The following is a 19,998-nucleotide window of genomic DNA, read 5'->3' on the forward strand; positions in this document are numbered from 1 at the left end:
CAGCTTCGCTAATCTCTCTCGTCCTCTGATCAGTACTCGAGCCTATCATAACGCAGTTTTCGAATTGGTGTGACCATCTGTAAGATTGATAACGAGGTGCTCTACATGGCAGGCGTCCGCAGTGCACACAGTGGCGCTCGCGCAGACGATCGTCCAAGCACCGCCTGCTCTATTGCAAACCACATCACTCCCTTCAGAATGGGACTTATTTCGATGACTTGGTTCTCTTACTAGGCGTGATGAGGCGCCACTTATCTGGGCTATTGGGTTACATTATAGCTCGAGCTGCTGGGGTGTGTGCTGCCTACTCTAGCCATGGAATTGTCTTAACGAAGGGCTGCCTCGCGAAAAATAAAGAATAATGTGTTCAATCTCATGCCGTTAGTTCTTGGACGCTCTCTACAACTCGGTGCATGTATGGAACCAGCGACATCTAGAATTTTCAAGGCCTTCGCACTCCTGTTTTCCTCGGGTCTCACGTCAGAGCACTGGGTGCCTTCGCGCCAGCCGGAGCAGGCTCGTCTTGCTTGGCTTTCTCATAGGATGCCTCGACAATGGAGCATGGGGCAGTATGGAGGTAAAACAGGTAGGGAGTACTGACAGGTATTTGGAATGAGATATTGGTGCCAGGGCTTTTATTTGGAGCTGCAGCTTTGCGCCTAAATGCAGAAGTTGGGACGATAAATAAATAAGAGGTTAGCCCTATATAGCGGCGGTAAAACCACGAACGGGCAGTACAGGGGCATATTGGCCAGAACGGCAGCTTGGGCTTGGTTTTCCACCCGCGCTGTTTTTATGGATTTTTCAAAGGCTTTCGACAAGGTGTCTCATAAAAAGTTACTTCACAAATTAGGCGCAATACTGAAAAATTCTCAACTAATTAACTGGCTTGCGGCTTATGTTGAGAACAGAGAACAATTTGTTGTTTTTAATGACCACCATTCAGAACGACTTTCAGTTGGCTCTGGCGTCCCGCAGGGCTCGGTGCTTGGGCCTCTTTTGTTTCTTTTGTTTATTAATGATGTACTGCATGGTATTCCCGTTAAGGTTAAACTTTATGCTGACGACTGTGTATTGTACTCGGAAATAGAGAACGCCGCTGACCAGGAACTGCTGAACAATGCCTTAGGACAAGTTGTTGCCTGGTGCAAAGCTTGGCAAATGTCAATTAATTTTCAAAAAACTGTTTTTATGACCATTACACGCAAGAAGCACAAGCTTAAATATCCATATGCTACTAACGACATATTTCTCTCCGAAGTAACACACTACAAGTATCTAGGACTCTGGATCACTAATGATCTCACTTGCACTAAGCACCTTGAATATGTAGTAGCTAATGCTAACCGCAAATTATTCTTCTTGAGGAGGGCTTTGAGACTTTCCTCCCCTTCTGTCCGTCTGCTCGCATACAAAAGTGTAATTCTGCCGATACTAGACTATACATGTGTAATTTGGGACCCTTTCACCAAGACTAACATCACCAAGATGGAAATGGTGCAAAGAAAAGCAGTTCGCTTCATATTTATTTATTTATTTATTTATTTATTCAAAATACCCCCAAAGGCCCTCATTTGAGGGTATTACATGGGGGGGGGGGGAGTAAGTACAAAGCATTGTTATAAGGTTAAAAATATTGCACTAAAATAAAATAGAAATCACAAAATATTAATCATAAATAGGCATTCACAGAAACGGTCGCAACAATGCACATAACAGCAAAATTTGAGCATAAATAATAGCACCGCTAGAAAAAGAAAAAGACGACACTGGAAAAGGTGCGCTGAAGTACAAAACAAAAATTATAAAATAAAAAGACAAGGCGCAAGAAAAGAACGCTCAAAAAAATACCTTTTTAGTTGTTGAAACATGAGTGCATAAGATGTTGGAATTTATTTAGATCAGATTCTGTGGCAATTTCTGATGGCAAAGCGTTCCATTCGGTTATTGTGCGTGGTAAAAAAGAATAGACATAATGGAATGACTGGCAGTTAATGCGTTTAACTTTGTAAGGATGATCGCGACGTGGAAAGATAACTGGCGGTGGCTGAAAGAACTCATCATGAAGGGAAGGGTGGTGATAAAGCTTGTGGAAGAGTGATAGACGGGAAATTTTTCGGCGCAGTGCTAAGTTATCTAACTCGGCTTTAGTCTTCAATGAGGTGACGCTGGTGTGACACGAATAATCAGAAAAGATGAATCGCGCAGCACGGTTCTGCAGGGCTTCGATGTTACTGATGATATAATTCTGATGAGGATCCCAAATGGCAGACGCGTATTCGAGTTTCGGACGGATTAATGTGGTGTACGCTAGTTTTTTTACATGTGTCGCGGCCTCTTTTAAATTATGTTTGAGAAGTCCGAAAGTACGGTTAGCGGAGGCAAGAGTGAGATTAATATGATGATTCCATGATAAGTCGGATTGAAGGTTAATGCCAAGATACTTGTAACTTGTGGTGAATTGTTATCAAGAAAGTAGGCGGTAGGAATACGTGGCTTGTTGGTGAAAGACATGAGCTTAGTTTTGGAAAGATTTAAAGGCATTAACCAATTAGAACACCATGTGCTTATCGCTTCAAGATCAGACTGCAGTGGCTGGCTGTCAGTGTTACAGGTTATACGTCGATAAAGCACACAATCGTCAGCAAATAGTCTGATTCTGGACGTCACGCAACTGGGTAAGTCATTAATATAGATGAGGAAAAGTAAAGGTCCCAGTACACTGCCTTGTGGAACTCCAGACGTAACATTAGCGTAACATGAGTTAGAGTTGTTAACTGATGTGAACTGAATTCTAGATGAGAGAAAATCTGCTATCCATGCAATAATATTATATAATAGCTTTGGACGAACATCAGTAACCGAACTACTAATGAAAGCAAACCTGCCACCATTAACGCAAAGAAACCGTGTATCATGACTAAAATTCCTCTTTCAACTTATTAACGGTCATTATAAAACCGACCTCACGGGAATAATTAGTTTTTCATCTGGGTATTCTACAAGGCAGAGACACAGTCGCACAATAACCGCCTTTAGCACCCATAATAACTGTTTTAAGTATTCTTTCTTTCCCCGAACAGTAACTGAATGGAATCTACTAACCAATCATCAAATTTCAAAATCATCACTGTCGGCATTTATTTTAGGTATTGTTTAGAAACGTGTTGTTTTTAACTGTTTATACGCTCCATGGATCTAATTTGTATTATATGCTTTGTCTGTGTTATTGTTTTCATTATGTATTTATTGTATCCCACCCTGCTAAAATCCCCAGAGGGGATTGCAGTATTGATAAATAAATAAATAAATAAATAAATAAATAAATAAATAAATAAATAAATAAATAAATAAATAAATAAATAAATAAATAAATAAATAAATAAAAATGATGCTGACAGCGCAGAACGTAGACGGGACATGAGAAGAGAAGCACAAACAACGAGCAGCGCTGTTTGTGTGTGCTGCTCTTCTTGCGTCCCGTCTACGTTCTGCGCTAAGCTGCTGTTCTGGCCAACTACGTTTCTTGTACCGCGGGCAATTTTCAGTGTTTCACCCTCAACATCCAGGCCCTCATTGCTCTCATTGTAAACGCTACGGCGATCGCTGTGTATGCTTCTCGTGTGCCGTCTACGTTCTTCATCAGGGGTATATCGGGTGGGCATCGTTGGAGGCACTGGAAGCGGAGAGAAATATCATAAAAAGAATGCTTGAGGAAATAGGAGAGAACAGGGGATGGGTTAAGTTACTTAACTACTTATACAGAATGAGCGATCGCTCACAGCGGAGGAAAAGGATGAGGAAACTAACCAATAACTATGCAGGAAACAAGGAAGGAGAAAGGAAAAATTCAGAAGGGCACTTTGTTCACCTAAACTGCGGTGAGGCGGAAGCCTTAAGCAAGGTGTTGCTGCTTGTGTCACTGATGTGTGGTTAAGATGGTAAGCTTCGCCTGTCGCGTCTTGCAACGCTGCCAGGGAATCCACAGAACGCCATCTCCCGTTCGCCACTACGCTTTGCTCGCCGGTAAATTTGTTTTGAGTAAAGGAAAGGAAATATCACCTCTTGCCAAGCTCTTCCCGGCGAATAAAATGTTTTACAATCAAGTATCTGTCTCGCATATCTCGATGGACACCTGCACCTCACCGTAAGAGAACGGGTGGTGGTGGTGGTGTAAAACATTTATTTATACTATATACAGAGGTATTGCTTGGACCGTGCCTGAAGGGCCCGGCCCTCACAATCAGTAGGAGGGATCCCTAGTCCGGGACCCCTGTGGCCTCTGCGGCGGCCCGGGCTCTTGTCACCAGGGCTCGTTGGCCCTGGAGAGTGGAGCAGCCGAGCAGGGCAGCCTCCCAGTCCTCTCGGGTGGGGTGGGGGTGGGGTGGGAAAGCAGGATTGGCAGGGCATGCCCACACCATGTGATACGTGTCCGCAAACACTTCCCCACAGTGTGGACACTCGCCCGCAAAGGCCGAATTGAAATGTTTGAGCACTGCCGGGCAGAGTACCGTGTTGGTGTAGAGGCGAAGTAGCCAACGCTCCTCTGCCTTATTGACGCCTTTACAGGGGGGTGGGTATCGGCCGTGAGCGTTTTGATACAGGAGAGAGATCTCCCGAAAAGTAATAGCCGGATTAAAATCAGTAGCCGGATCAGGCGGCGCGAGAGGCGATGCCCGGTGGTTAAGCGCGCGGGCGGTAGTGTCCGCTACCTTATTTCCCTCTATCCCCGCATGTGCTGGGGCCCAGATGATGGTGCGCCGGGTTGGGAAATCCCGGTACTCACATCTGTGTAAACTTTGGAAAGCACGATCTGTAATTTGGCCCTGTTCAAACTTGCGGCAAGCTTCTCTTGAGTCGGTGATAATGACTCGGAACGCTGGATCCGCAGCTGCAAGTGCGATAGCCACTTCCTCCGCGATTTTAATGTTGGGGGCACGGAAGGTGAGGCCCTGAACTGGCTTGTTTTGGTGGACAACGGCAGCCGTGTACCAACCCCCATGGTGTGGACCTGCCGCGTCCGTGTAAAATACCCCTGGTCGAGCACCATACTGCTTAGAAATGGCCTCCGCTCGCGCGAGGCGGCGGCCATAATGGGCATCTTTTGTCATGTTATTGGGGAGGGGGCGAACCTTTAGTGCGAAGCGCCAGGCCTCGGGCATGGATACCCGCTTCTCCTCTTGGGTTGTGTAATTGATGTGGAGGCGGGTCAGTAGGCGGCTACCCGCACGTGTTTTGCTTAACCGCAAGTATTGATTGCTGAGATGAGCCTCGCGCAGCTCCCCAAAGGTGTTCGACATCCCCAGGCCGAGGAGACGTTGGTTGGATGTTGCAATTGGGAAGATGGGAGTGAACGAAGACATCGTATTCACTAGACTCGCCTTTGTTCATTCCAAACCATTGAACTGGCATGGTAGAGTGGTAAGCGCACCCGTCTCGCACTTCGGAGACCCTGGTTCAATTCCCCAACTCGACTAATTTCCTACACGGTTTTATTTATTTGTCTTGTCTGACTAGAAAGGTCAATTACGCTAATTGGTTAATGAGCTAATTAACTAAACTCAGTTCCACTTAGAGCATCAATATACCATCCCTTTAATTGGTTGTATGGTTAGTAGCCAAAGTACAACTGGCCCCGTTTCTGATTCGCGCACAGTGACATCACGACCATTTCGACCAATTGAAAGGGTGACATTTCTATCGACAACTCCTGCTTATAACGATAAGGCATTAAAGGCTTCCGCCTTAAAAAGGCTTCAATCGACAGACAAAAAACGCAGAAGGTAAGAGCTTGATTAACTCAATGGGAAAGAAGCAGAGCGTAGAACTTTATAAAAAATTGGGAAAAGCCAAATTAGGAAGGAATCGTTCCTTGATAATTCAAGAGGCAGCGCCCTTTTCTTTGAAGTTAAATCAGAGTGGCTTAGGACGCACAGCTGCAAAAACAAATTTAACGAAAAAGATGACACACGAAAAGATGAAAAAATGCGCTTATCTTCCCTCACATGAATGACATGTGGCAACCTAGCAGGTAGACATTAGATGCTAGCCACCTCATATGAGACTACGCGATAAAAATCAAGGAAGAAGATATTAAACCAAAACGTCGAGCATGCCAGCCATAACGTATACAGTAGGGTTCTGTGCGCATGTTGCAGAAAAATCTAACAGCCCAAGACAGGGAAATGGAGTTCGATCTCAACATAATTTTGGAGAGCCTCTTCAGGGGTGGCTTGAAGGTTGGCCTGTGGTGACTCATGCCGTGTAGCAGATACAACTTGTTTTCTAAAGACTGACTGGAAAACAAAATGTAGCTCAATTTCATGCTTACAGAAATCAGAGAGAACTGCTGAATAGTTTGGCAAGAGAATTATTGTTAGATGACCAAGGACTAGATGTTTGTTCCAATGGACGTAACCCTGATGCGGTGCGTCACAACATACCTTGGACAGCAGCGAACACCTTTCTTATGAATTATGCGTAGTGGAGGCGCACCTTTTGAACAAAAAAAAATTGCCGACGATTACGTTACTTCAAAATGCGAAATTTGAACGCAGCTCATCATCTGTTTCAGCTCTTCGTTAGATTGAGGAAAAGAATTCGAGCAAGACATGTATGCACAATTATGGGCAACTAGTTATTTCTCACACAGGTTCCTTCTTCAAGAAACACGACACTTACTGGTCCTGATTGTTATGAAGGAAGCTTTGTGGACGGAGAAATAGTTGAATATATGCTCGACTTGCTCCGCCAATGCCTGGTTCTCAAAGACGAGGTCTGCGCAAGTATTTTGCGAAGTTGTCACAGCTGTGCGAGCCGTTGCGAGCGAGAGGAACGGGATGTTCTCCCGCATAAGTGGTAAGAAATTCCAGCTTGTCTTTATATCGACATTAAAGACCCCATCCTCCCTGCCACCCTGGCACGTGGCAGCGTTTCTGGCACAACGCTGTCAATACAAAAGCATGCAGCGCACATCTGTCATTGCCGCCACATTGATTAAAGCACGATTCAGGTGACCACTGGTACAATAGGGCAGTCTTGCGCCTTCTCTTCTTCAGGTGTCCACCGAGATGTGTGAGACAGACACTGCCCATTTTCTTTACTCAAAAAATACCGAGGACCCTTTGGAAATTCTAAAGTGTGCTCGGCGAAAGCCTTGTGGTCAACCCACTGCCGCTTCCCCGAACCGCTTGGCGCGGAATCACTAGACCGCTTCGGAGCCATGCGTCTTACTCGGCTGCAACAAGACGTCTAGCGAAGGAGCGGCGAGGCAGCTGCCACCGCCGACGCGCGCGCGCACGTTCTACCGCTACTGTGTGACGTCACGGTTAGTATGCAAAGCTGCGCCCCCCACTGGCTCGCCGGTTGCCAAGAAAGGGAGAAGGTTACGCTTGTACTTTCTCCTTTCCAAGCTCTAGCTCCATTGGTTTCGCAGCGTAAGGGGTGTCCACTGCTGGTTGCAACGGACAACGATAACGGCGGCGGCGACGCCGCGAAACGCAGAATGCGAGCCAAAGAGCTGCGCTCTAGATAAGTTGAAACGACAGGCAATAAAACTGAAGATGCTTAAATAATGCGGAATTTCTGGTATACATTCTCTTTCAATCCCTCTAATATTTTGCTTGCCGTATTTGCACACATGCAAGTATCAGGCTGCCAGCAGTCAGTGCTAAATAATTAAAACTCACTTTTCATTCTTCAGTGTTCCATCTAAATTCAAAGTGTGAGTGAATTGATCTGTTCTTTTTAACAAATAATAGCGGTGAAAAATAAACGTTTTTCAATGTCGCATTTGTAGCCCACTATTTTTTTGCTTCAGGGCATGACAGCCTGACGCTGTTTAATAGTGCTTTTAACCGCGGACCTATAAAAGGGCTTACCTGCTGTTAAGATAAATAGATGATTACTAAATACAAGGCACGTATAGGATTTGTTACTTTCTAAGTGGAGAGGCAGTCTTAATTATCACACGTTAAATCATTCCTGAAAGCAACAAAATTTCTCACTATTCATTTGAAAGTTCCGTCACGCTATCAAAAGCCGTGAATTAAGGTCTCGAATTAGCCTAGACCTGAAGAGGGATCGAAACAAATTAGTGAAGCGGAAGCCCATTAAGGAGTTAGCGTAAGAGGGAAAGTACAGCAATTCAGCATATCGCTGCAAAACAGATATTCGGCTCTGAGGAACGCGATCTTATTCTTTAAACAATAAACGATAAATTTCAAAGCTATCATTACGCAGTGCGGAGTAGAAGTAGGCGGTGCAATGATTCGACCGGATACCGGCAAGCTTTCTCGAGAGACGAAAAACCTGACCAAGAAAACCAAAGCAAGAAAGAATCTAACCCTACCAAGAGAACAAAACTCGCAGAGCGATTACATTTAATAAACAAACGCAAGGTAGCCGACATAACGAGGTTTAATATGGAGAAAATCGAGCATGGGCTAAAGAACGGCGGCAGCCTAAAGGCGGTGAAGAGGAAACCAGATGTGCGCACGGCCCGCCTCGTAATCCAAGGCCTCACCTACACCATTGATCTCTGCGTTCTCAACCACTCCTCTCACGACATCATCCTCGGGTTGGACTTACTCTCCGCGCACAGCATACTCACGTAGCAGGTGTCGTCGGCTTCTCTCACAATCTCAAATACAAAGGTCTCGGCAAAGGTAGTTAGCATGTTGCTGAAAACCGATTTAACTTCCATGTCCTCTTGAATCTGCTCTCTCAGGTACTCGATCACTTGGAAGTGGTAGTCTGCAATGCACAGTTTCGTTACAGGCTGAAGAAGAGCAACCGGTGAAGTGCCACATAATCCTTATGTTGAACCTATGATGTTCTAGGATTTTTAAAATTAAGCTTCTTGAATTTTATTAGAGCTTTTGCAACATACCATATTCAGCGGTCTAGAGGATCAGAATAAAACTAAGACGGCCTGACTAGTTGCACGGTTCCTGATGTTAAATAGCAATTCTAACTATTACTGTTAGTCGCCTTATTTATTAAGACACATGTAGGCGCCGAAAGTAATATCCATATCGGTTTATCGAGCTACGAGAACGCAGTTATCCTCGGCTCTGTGGCCCAACAAATTTTGCCTGCATCGCGCCAAAATACATGCGTTTCAAGAAGATTGCAGGCAAAACAACCCTTGTAGTGCACGTAATTCGTCTAAATAGCTAAAACGTGTTCGGCCATAGCGCCGAGGGTAACTGTGGTTTCGAAATTATAAAAACAAATGTCCGTATTACTCACGGTGGCCTATATGCCTCTCAATAAATACCGAGACTAACAGTAATACCAAATGAAAGTAACTGTTCAGTATTAGTTAACCAACCTACTAGTTAGCACGTCTTGGCTTTATTCTGATGCGCTACATCTCTGGCAATGCTATGCCACGTGGGGCTGCAGGGACGAAATACACGACAACCTACAAACACACTACACGAAGGAGCGGTGCGAGGCTGGTCTGTCCCGCTCTGACCAGACGATCCAGCCTAACCTGGTGTCCCACACAAGAGAAACAGCACTGGCAAATGGAGTCCTGAAATAATGACACCACTCGCACCACAAGACTTCGTCTTTATTTTGAATTCCCAATAAATCTTTCTACTCTACTCTAAGTCAGCGTCTCATAGCCTGATCACTCTCGGATGTTAAATCCTATAAACCATCTATCCTAAGTCAGCAAGCCTATCCTTAAAGTTCCAGGCTTGCGCTGCATAATAATAGTAATAATAGCCGCCGCGGTGGCTCAGCCGTTATGGTGCTCGGCTGCTGACCCGAAAGACGCGGGTTCGATCCCGGCCGCGGCGGCTGGAATTTCTTTGGAGGAGAAATTCTAGAGGCCCGTGTACTGTGCGATGTCAGTGCACGTTAAAGAACCCCAGGTGGTCGAAATTTCCGGAGCCCTCCACTACGGCGTCTCTCATAGCCTTAGTCGCTTTGGGACGTTAAACCCCATAAACCATAAACCATAAACCATAATAATAGTAATAATATAATAGTTACTCTTTTTCTCACTTAAGTGAAAAAGTTTCCAGTTCGCATAAGCGTCAAGTAACCTGTATGCGTGGCTGGGCAGACTAACAGAATTGGATAGGAAACCCCAAAGCACATAACCAAAATGTCACATGTAGGTGTAAATGCAAAACACACGTGTACGCGCAATGGAAAATTTGAATGCATCTGCAAAATGCACGTCACGAACAAAATATGGAAATGAAAACGGGGCGCTTCACGAAACAAGCGACCGCCATTTGTTGTGAATTAACCAAACATCACTAAAAACATTATTCTAGTCATTGAGTAATCTTTTGGCTTCTCAGCTCTCATTCATAAATACCAGATGTTTGCTATTATAGAGCCCACTTGCTAAATCTAGCAATACTTGGGATTCCCTAGAAACCCCTGTACACGCCTTAGTGCTCAAGCTGCGGAGATCGGCGGTTACTACGTATGAGCGGATAAAAATGCACGGTGAAGTGCCCCCCTAATCAGTCTGTAAGCATTATTCGAAAATTAGAGAGTGCATGCAGAGTTTTTAAATTTCATTCGGATACTTGAAGACCACAGGCACATATTCGTTGCAATAGAATAATGCCGCGAATGTTTCTAGCGTTTGTTTGTTCCTTCTTCAAAGTTGCCGGCACACCGCTTTATCGCTTCGCTTATAATGCAAGACGCGCCTAGATTTATCTGGATTTATCGCATCCAGGCGAAGCCGATTTTACGTTGTGCGAGACTGTTCTAGTAACTTTCCAAGCTTTATCTCGAAAATTCGTTATCAGCTTTAAAAACAGCATGGCCGAGAGCGGCCGGCACACTGTTCGACGACCGTCGAGAACACTTGTTGCTACGCCGTCGCCGAGTGATTTATTTATTTATTCAGGTACCTACAGCGCCCGTTGGGGGCATTTTTGTAGGGGGAATACAGTTGCAAAGCATACATTGTCATGCAGATGACACTTTGTACAAAAACAATAAAAATACAACGCATTCCAATACTGACCACACTTATAACAAAAGAATCATGACAGCGAGAAAGACGCAAAAAGGTTAATTCAAGAAAAGTTGCGACAGAGCATTTTCAAAAGAAGATTGCGGGGCTAAGACAACTTTCGGCATTTTATTCCAGTCAGGCACTGTTCTGAGAAAAAATGAGTTTTTAAAGACATTTATACGGCACTGGTATTCTTGAGCCTTTAAAAAATTATCTAAATGGAAGGATACATAGCTGGGAGCTTTCATATATGAATCTTTAGACACACCTTGCTGCGCCTATAAAAATATTGTAAGATAGCTTAAGTCCGAGGTATCTGCGTCTGTCTTGCAGTAAAGGCCAGCCCAAATTTTTGCACATCTGAGAGGAGCTTTTGGTGAAATCATAGTTTGCGGACACAAACCTTGCGGGCGCAAGTCAGCCCAAACAAAGAGTTTCGTTTAGAAGCGATTCTCGATGTTTTCCTTTTCACCGTACTGCAGTCACCACTACGTGACATCTGGTGGAGGTGCTGACCTGCTATCCAGCTATGCCCCTTACGATGTAACCTGGTGCACAGCCAACACCTGTCGTGCTTCGCCTGCCCCTTGAGCCGCCAACTTTTCGTGGAGAACCACACAAAGATGCAGAAGACTGGCTGGACATGCACGACCATGTGGCAGCGCTGAACACCTGGGACGACAGCTCGAAGCTCCGAAACATTTATTTTGCATTGGACGGCCCTCCCAGAACGTGTTTTGAAAACTACGAATCTTCCTCACGAGCTGGGCGACCTTGGAGAAGCAGCTGCTGGGTACGTTTACTGGCGTCATACATAAGGAAAGGGCTGAGGTCCTCCTGCAGTCAAGAAATAAACACCCAAACGATACCGTGACTGCGTATGCGGAAGATATGAAACGCCTTTTCAGGCGTGCCAACCCTGACATGAATGAAGAAAAGAAGCTCTCCTTCCTGATGCGTGGCGTGAAGGAGCAACTCTTCGCTGGCCTGATCCGGGATCCTCCACCAACCGTCGCCGAGTTTGTAGCTGAAGCTTCAACAGTCGAAAAGACGCTTGACGCCCGGACCTGTCACTAAAACCGACCACTTTAAGTGCTGTCGGCAACCCCTCAGAAGATACCCCTGCAAGCGGATAAACCCTCGAGATCTAATACGTGAAATTGTTCGCGAAGAACTTCGCCGACTGCTGCCATCCCCAACACAGCCGACGCAGGAGAATCAGGAGGCGTCGCTCACGGACATAATCCGTGAAGAACTACATGATGCAGTTGGCTCTTCATCACCAAAGACGACAAAGAAAGCTACAGCCATGACCTACGCTGCAGTACAACGCAGTCCTTCGGCTCGACGAGTCCCCCCAAACCCTCTTCGACGTGCACGAGCTCTGCACGAACGACGGCCCCAAGCCGTTCAAGTGAGGAGTGTCTTCGTTCTGTTTACAGAATGAAGTCCTCGTGAAGAACTTTGCAGTGAACAAAACAGCCTACCTCTTTGTTGTGCCTGCAAGTCTGCGCGGAGAAGTTCTTCAGGCTTCATACGATGAGCCGACAGGTGGCCATCTCGGGTTTTCTCGCATCCTCCGCCGCATTCAAGACAAGTATTACTGGCCCCGACTGTCTACCGATGTCCCACATTAAGTGAAAACCTGCCGAGATGTCAGCGATGAAAGACGCCTCCCACCCGACCAGCAGGATTTCTGAATCCCATTGAACACCCCTCAAGGCCCTTTCAGCAGATTGGCAAGGACTTTCTTGGCTCTTTCCGGAAGTCAGCATCTGGAAATAAGTGAATCATTATACCGACTGACTACAAGACCCGCAACGCCGAGGCAAATGCCCTACCGAACGGAGCAGCAGCAGAAGTGGACACATTTTTCCTGGAGTGCATCCTTCTGCGACACGGCGCCCCCGATGTGCTCAACATGGACAGAGGAACTGCATTCACGGCAGAACTTACGCAAGCCATCCTGCGTTACAGCCAAACCAGCCATCGGAGGACAGCTGCATACCATCTACAGACCAATGGACTAACCGAGCACCTAAACAAAACCATCGCTGATATGCTCGCCATGTATGTCGATGCCGAACACAAGACCTGGGACGTTATGCTGCCTTATATCGTCTTCGCATACAACACCGCGGTGCAGCAGACCACCCAGATGACGCTTTTCAGGCTGATCATGGCAGGGAGGCCACGACCACGCTAGACGTCACACTGCCTAATGTTACCCAAGAAGGTAACATCGATGTCGCCCCCTACCTTCAACGCGCGGAAGAAGCCCAAAGGCTTGACAGATTACGGATCAAAGACCAGCAGCGCACCGACGCCAGACACTACAACCTATGAAGACGCAACGCGGAATACAAGCCAGGAGACCGAGCCTTGGTTTGGTCGCCCATTCGCCGCCGCGGATTGAGTGAAAAACTTTTGCGCCGCTATTTCGGCCCGTACAAGGTTCTTCGTCAGCTAGGTGAGCTGGACTATGAAGTCATCCCTTACGAAATGACTGCATCCCAGCGACGCCGCGTACGACCAGAAGTTGTCCATGTCATCCGGCTAAAGCCCTATTATGTGCGCTAAAGCCCGTTGTGTTTACACCCATGGTGTTTATATTTATGCATTCTGTTTCAGTTGTTTGTGGCCGCATTATGTACTAAAGCATCGGGTCGATGCTGCTTTCAGAGGGGAGTAATACCGCGAATATTTGTAGTGTTTGTTTGTTCATTCCTCAAAGCTTCTGGCACACCGCTTTATCACTTTGTGATGCAAGACGCGCCTAGATTTATCAAGATTGATCGCATCCAGGCGCAGCCGATTATACGTTGTGCCAGACTGTTCTATTAACTTTCCAAGCTTTAGCTCGAAAGCTCGCTATCAGCTTTAAAAAGAGCATGGCCGAGAGCGGCCAGCATTCTGCTCGACGACCGCCGAGCACACTTGTTGCTACGCCGCCGCCGAGTGATTACGTTCTTTGCGGGGGCAAGTAAGCCCAAACAAAGAGTTTCGTTTAGAAGCGAATCTCGATGTTTTCGTGCTCGCCGGACTGCAGTCACAACTACGTGGTAATTGACTATCCAAATCATTTCAGGGTCCCTTAAATGTACGAATCAAGGCCTCGAGATGCTCTTCCGCTTAAAGGAAAACGCCTGAAACAGTCAGTCTTTACACATGATTGATTGATTGATTGATTGATCGATTGATTGATTGATTGATTGATTGATTGATTGATTGATTGATTGATTGATTGATTGATTGATTGATTGATTGATTGATTGATTGATTGATTGATTGATTGATTGATTGATTGATCGATCGATCAATCGATCGATCGATCGAACACGCTAAATCCTATTCAGATTCGTATAAGGATATTGTGGCGAAAGGGATAAGGCTATGTGAGGGATAATCATGCACACTTAGTGGCTAATGATCCCTCTGATAGTCCACCTGGACCAATCCTCCGTGGACTCGGTGCTGCAGTAACTCCCACTTTATCCGCTTTTGGTTTGTAGCGCAAATAGCTGATTCTCAAAACACGCCCTCCAACCACATCGGCGAGTCCGAACTCAATAGCATCGTCGTCTGCGAGATGCTGAACCCTGCAGTTATCTGTTGATACTAAAGACAGCGATTCCAACGTAGTTGCCCCAGTAGAAGGCCCTGATAAACAGGGTGTTCAACATTAAACTGTAAAGATTTCTTAAAACTATGCGCTGACAGGTACATGTGTTCCAACCTCTGGATTATGTGGCCACTGGGGACACAAAGTAAGATGACGGTCACAGTCAGGCACCTAATTCCCTAAAAAATATTGATGAACTTTTTAACCACTGCCGTTAGCATGAATTTTTGTACAGGAAACATAGAGGCTGTCGCATTTCTAGACTACTCATTTTGGTACAATTCTCCTAGAGGGCACCTGGTACGAGGTGGTCATCCCTAATGCTTCCACTGATTTGACATAATTACGCATGCAAAGCGGTGGAACTCAACCCTAGAATCACGCAGAGGTTGCGTCAGGAGTTTCATTCATTTCGATAGCCGCATGTCAAAGCGAAACTTATCAGCTTCACCGGTCGCTCTATGCCGTCGGTAGACGAAATGCCGCGTCACGCCGGGGTGGTTTGGCACCGTTCGTAACCGGTTTGCACGCGCGACTACGAGGACGGAGCGGGAAATTTCGAGGCGACAATCTGGAAACACACGCGTGCTAGCAGATTTCTACTATATAAAATTGTATGGGACTACGACTGCCTCCAAGTTCCCAATACAAGCATGCTCACTTCCTGCAGTAACTAAAAATTGAAAGATAATCGCGTAGTCTGTAATATGCTAAATTTCAGCGCAGCTCTTCACACGCCTGCTACTGCTGGCAGATGGCGTGTTAGGCTGCTGACACCATCTGGGGTTTCGCTACGACATGCCACCTGCCACGGTTTGTCAGGTGGCGTGTTACGCCAACTACGCCGACGTAGACGGAGACTACGAAGCGGAATCCACGAAGGGGCGCCAATGAGCTGCGCTCTAAATATTCATTAATCAATTTTAGTGGATGATAAGCCTGCCGGCGGCAATTATTGTCTCAATTTGCGTCCTTCTGGCTGTATAACTCATGTGCAGAGGCGCGTTTCGCGCACCTCTGAATGCCTAATTTTAAGAAATCTGTAAAGCTTAAATTTCAGCATCATGTATACCCCCTCACAAAAGTGCCCATGGCACTGCCTGCCTTCGTCCCATTAATATCCCCCTTCTACTCCCCCCTCTTTCCCCTTCTCATCTCTATCAAAATTTTGTTTCAGTTTCCTTATTTTTGGTAGTATGCAAATTTGTTTGATTTTTATTTAGATATTTTCATCCCCTGCGATCCATCAATGCTGCAGGCAAGGCCGTCCGTCCGTCCGTCCGTCCGTCCGTCCGTCCGTCCGTCTCTGTCTGTCCGTCCGTCCGTCCGTCTCTGTCTGTCCCTGTCCGTCCGTCCGTCCGTCCGTCCGTCCGTCCGTCCGTCCGTCCGTCCGTCCGTCCGTCCGTCCGTCCGTCCGTCCGTCCGTCCGTCCGTCCGTCCGTCCGTCCGTCCGTCCGTCCGTCCGTCCGTCCGTCCGTCCGTCCGTCCGTCCGTCCGTCCGTCCGTCCGTCCGTCCGTCCGTCCGTCCGTCCGTCCGTCCGTCTGTCTGTCTGTCTGTCTGTCTGTCTGTCTGTCTGTCTGTCTGTCTGTCTGTCTGTCTGTCTGTCTGTCTGTCTGTCTGTCTGTCTGTCTGTCTGTCTGTCTGTCTGTCTGTCTGTCTGTCTGTCTGTCTGTCTGTCTGTCTGTCTGTCTGTCTGTCTGTCTGTCTGTCTGTCTGTCTGTCTGTCTGTCTGTCTGTCTGTCTGTCTGTCTGTCTGTCTGTCTGTCTGTCTGTCTGTCTGTCTGTCTGTCTGTCTGTCTGTCTGTCTGTCTGTCTGTCTGTCTGTCTGTCCGTCCGTCCGTCCGTCCGTCCGTCCGTCCGTCCGTCCGTCCGTCCGTCCGTCCGTCCGTCCGTCCGTCCGTCCGTCCGTCCGTCCGTCCGTCCGTCCGTCCGTCCGTCCGTCCGTCCGTCCGTCCGTCCGTCCGTCCGTCCGTCCGTCCGTCCGTCCGTCCGTCCGTCCGTCCGTCCGTCCGTCCGTCCGTCCGTCCGTCCGTCCGTCCGTCCGTCCGTCCGTCCGTCCGTCCGTCCGTCCGTCCGTCCGTCCGTCCGTCCGTCCGTCCGTCCGTCCGTCCGTCCGTCCGTCCGTCCGTCCGTCCGTCCGTCCGTCCGTCCGTCCGTCCGTCCGTCCGTCCGTCCGTCCGTCCGTCCGTCCGTCCGTCCGTCCGTCCGTCCGTCCGTCCGTCCGTCCGTCCGTCCGTCCGTCCGTCCGTCCGTCCGTCCGTCCGTCCGTCCGTCCGTCCGTCCGTCCGTCCGTCCGTCCGTCCGTCCGTCCGTCCGTCCGTCCGTCTGTCTGTCTGTCTGTCTGTCTGTCTGTCTGTCTGTCTGTCTGTCTGTCTCTCTGTCCGTCCGTCCGTCCGTCCGTCCGTCCGTCCGTCCGTCCGTCCGTCCGTCCGTCTGTCTGTCTGTCTGTCTGTCTCTGTCGATTGGTCGGTCGGTCGGTCGGTCGGTCGTCCGTCGGTCAGTCGGTCGGTCCGCTCGTCCCTCCGTCCGTCCATCTGTCTGTCTGTATGTCCGCCATTCTGTCTATCCGTCTGTCTTTGCAGCCCGTAGTGCTCTAAGCGGTGCGCGCTGGACGCTGTTTTAATTCTTTTTTATTCGCCCACCCTAATTTGTCCTTCTGTCCGTCTGTATGTCCGTCTGTGTCTCTCCATCTGTCTGTCAGTCCGTCTGTCTGCCTGTCCGTACGTCTGTCCGTCTGTATTTCCGTCTGCCTGACCGTCTGTCTGTCGCGAGCCAATGCGCCAATTATGGCAGAGAGCCCACTCGGAGAGAGGAATCATTCTCGGCAGTTGAAATTATCGCACACAGTGAATCCGACGCAATTTCGAGACGACCACTCACCGTTGCTGGTGCGGCACTGGCTGTATGTGTCCCGCACTGTCGAGAGCAGTTGTTTGCCAGCATTCGCCGAATCTTGCCCTGAGTCAGAGTGAGAGAGCGTGAGAAAAATGGTGGTATTAAAAGAAGGCGGTGGATTGAGCTCCTGAAGCATCACGACATCCTCGTTTCAACCGTGACTACTTTGGCTATTGATGTAGAATACAGAACTTTGAAAAGGACCTTTGGCTTCATGATATCTAAAGCTCAACTTATTACATTAGGAAGCTCCACGCTGCCGCTTTTCAATGCTTTCCAGTGTAATAGGCTACGTATTCAGTGCCTACGATCGTGTAAGCAAATATTCTCTCATCTCAATTCATGAACCGTTCGGCACACATGGAGACGCTCCACTGGGTGTCCCAGAAAAAATAATTGGCTGAGGTTTTGCTTGGTTAAGCCCAGTAATTGCGAAAGAAATTTCCCCTGGCGGCGCCTAGGTTGGCTGGTGGTGTGTCTTGGATGTGCGGGAGGAGCGCGAGGCTCACCGCTGTTTGTAGCTACCACCGCTCCACACTGACGGCGCGAGCTGGGGCCCTGGTTTTTCGCAGCTTGGTGTGACGTCACAACAGAGGTCAAGCTAAAGGTCAATGGTGACTACCGCCGCGCCACGCTGAAGGCACAAACCGCTAGCAGTATTGCTTTCGCAATAAAATTGCTGGGGCTTAGCTTTAGTTAAGCGTAGGTAATTGCGAAAGCAGCGCCTTGCAACGCTGCCAGGGAGTCCACAGAACGCCATCGCCCATTCGGCTGTACGCCTTGCTCGACAGTAAATTGGTTTTTGAAAGAAAGAAATGTACCTCCCTCGCATATCTCGGTGGATACCCAACCTCGCCTAAGGGAAGGGAGAAAGATGGGAGCGAACGAAGACACCGTATTAGCTAGACGCGCCTTTGTTCGGTCGCAGGTGGTCGACCGGCCGCGAAGTTCTAGCTGCGGCGCGCTGAAGAGCCGACTTGGTGCCCCATCTCTCGCTCTAGTATGACGTCAGTAGTCACATGACCGACCACCGTCCGTGAAGGGTAGGCGGCGGTACCGCGTGGAGGCGACACCTGGCGTAGCATTGCTTAGCAATAAAAGTAAGCGCTCCGCTCCATTAAGCTTTCGGTACTTTGAGCCAGTAGGCGAATGAGGCCCGCCGCCCCCAACGTGAGAAATATATGGCCTCGGATGAATCAGTGTGGGGAGGAAAAAAAGATTATACGAATAATCAAACAACAAAGCTTTCCTGTTAGTTAAGAGTTCACGCACTTTTTATGCACACGAGGCTGAAAGATTACCTTTTTCTCTACTTTCCTCCTTCTCTTTTTAAACGGCCACAATAAAGCCCGTAGCCCTTCTAGGGCCTCTAGCGTGGCAGTCTTCCTTTGAGGAAAAGAAAAGGCGCAAACTCAGGTGCACAGGAGCTAATGACATGTTTCAGCGGAGGCCTAAATATTTAAATGGACGTTTCCATGGAGGCGAAAAGCAAAAAGGCGCCGATGTGCTGTGCGAAGTCAGTGCACCTAAAGGGCAACTCCGGCGATTTTTCGATATTCGTCGATCGAAATGAAATTTTATGCCTGCATTCTTTATGGCAGCCTAATGTCACATGCGAAATTTCGCACCTGAAGGCGACGTAGTTTTTCCGCAAGCGAATTTCGAAGACAAGCGCTCCTCGACGCGAGCGGCACCCATTGATCAAGCAAATTATACACGTCACCCTGTACTGTGACGTCACCGGCAGTTCGGCGTGTCAACCTGGTCGGGCGTGCGCTGGCGTTGGCAGTGCAGGGGAAAACTGAAAATTGGTTTTGAGGAAAGTAAGCAGTAACGGACACCCGAACCGCGACGTAAGGAAAGGGGTAAAGGAAGCAGTGAAAGGAGAAAGAGGTGCCGTAGTCTCCGGAATTATTTCGACTACCTGTGCAATTTCGCGCCATCTCAACGTGCTTGTTGTGATGTGTACGCCAGAGTGATGGGTCACGGCAATTTCTGTTGCGCTGTGGGGTGCACAAATTCTTCATTTGTAAGAACGGGCGTGGTCTACCATAGGTTTCCTGGCGATAAGAACCTTCGCGACAAGTGGGTGAGAGCTGTCCGCCGTGTCAACTGGTCTCCGAGTAAGCATACCCGCTTGTGCTCGGAACATTTCGCGCCAGATTGCTATGAAGACAGCGTGTACCTCAGAGAGAGCTTTGGACTCGCTAAGGCTTCGTTCAACCGGCGCTTGAAGGCTGGCTCTGTGCCAACGTTGTTCGGGTACAACCGCCCATCGCAGCGACCAGCTGAACGAAGCGCAGCCGTCAAGAGGAAGCGGACCACGGTAAGCTAAAAAAAGCTCGAATTCATTTTTAATCAATGAGTAATGACCACTCGGCAACAGCACACCGCGGGCAATTATATGTTAGATGCCGCGCGCTGATATCGGTGCAGGCTACCGCGAGGAGCCGAAAGAAAAATTCAGTTGCGGAACCGCTG

General features: G+C 48.1%; 1 protein-coding gene across 1 annotated transcript in view; it reads right to left on the reverse strand.

Annotated features, from left to right (window-relative positions):
• LOC149343544 (uncharacterized) overlaps positions 1-19,998 on the reverse strand; it is a 123,352-nt gene that overhangs the window by 580 nt on the left and 102,774 nt on the right. Inside the window, exons 10-11 of the mRNA XM_089547005.1 lie at positions 17,503-17,580; positions 8,612-8,754 (exon numbers count right to left, since the gene is read on the reverse strand). Coding sequence (XP_089403131.1) covers positions 8,612-8,754; positions 17,503-17,580 — 221 coding nt within the window. The remainder of the gene's footprint in view (positions 1-8,611; positions 8,755-17,502; positions 17,581-19,998) is intronic.

Source organism: Amblyomma mixtum, chromosome 5 (genome assembly GCF_055824585.1).
Source record: "Amblyomma mixtum isolate Tamu chromosome 5, ASM5582458v1, whole genome shotgun sequence".
In the NCBI taxonomy this organism is placed as follows: domain Eukaryota; kingdom Metazoa; phylum Arthropoda; class Arachnida; order Ixodida; family Ixodidae; genus Amblyomma; species Amblyomma mixtum.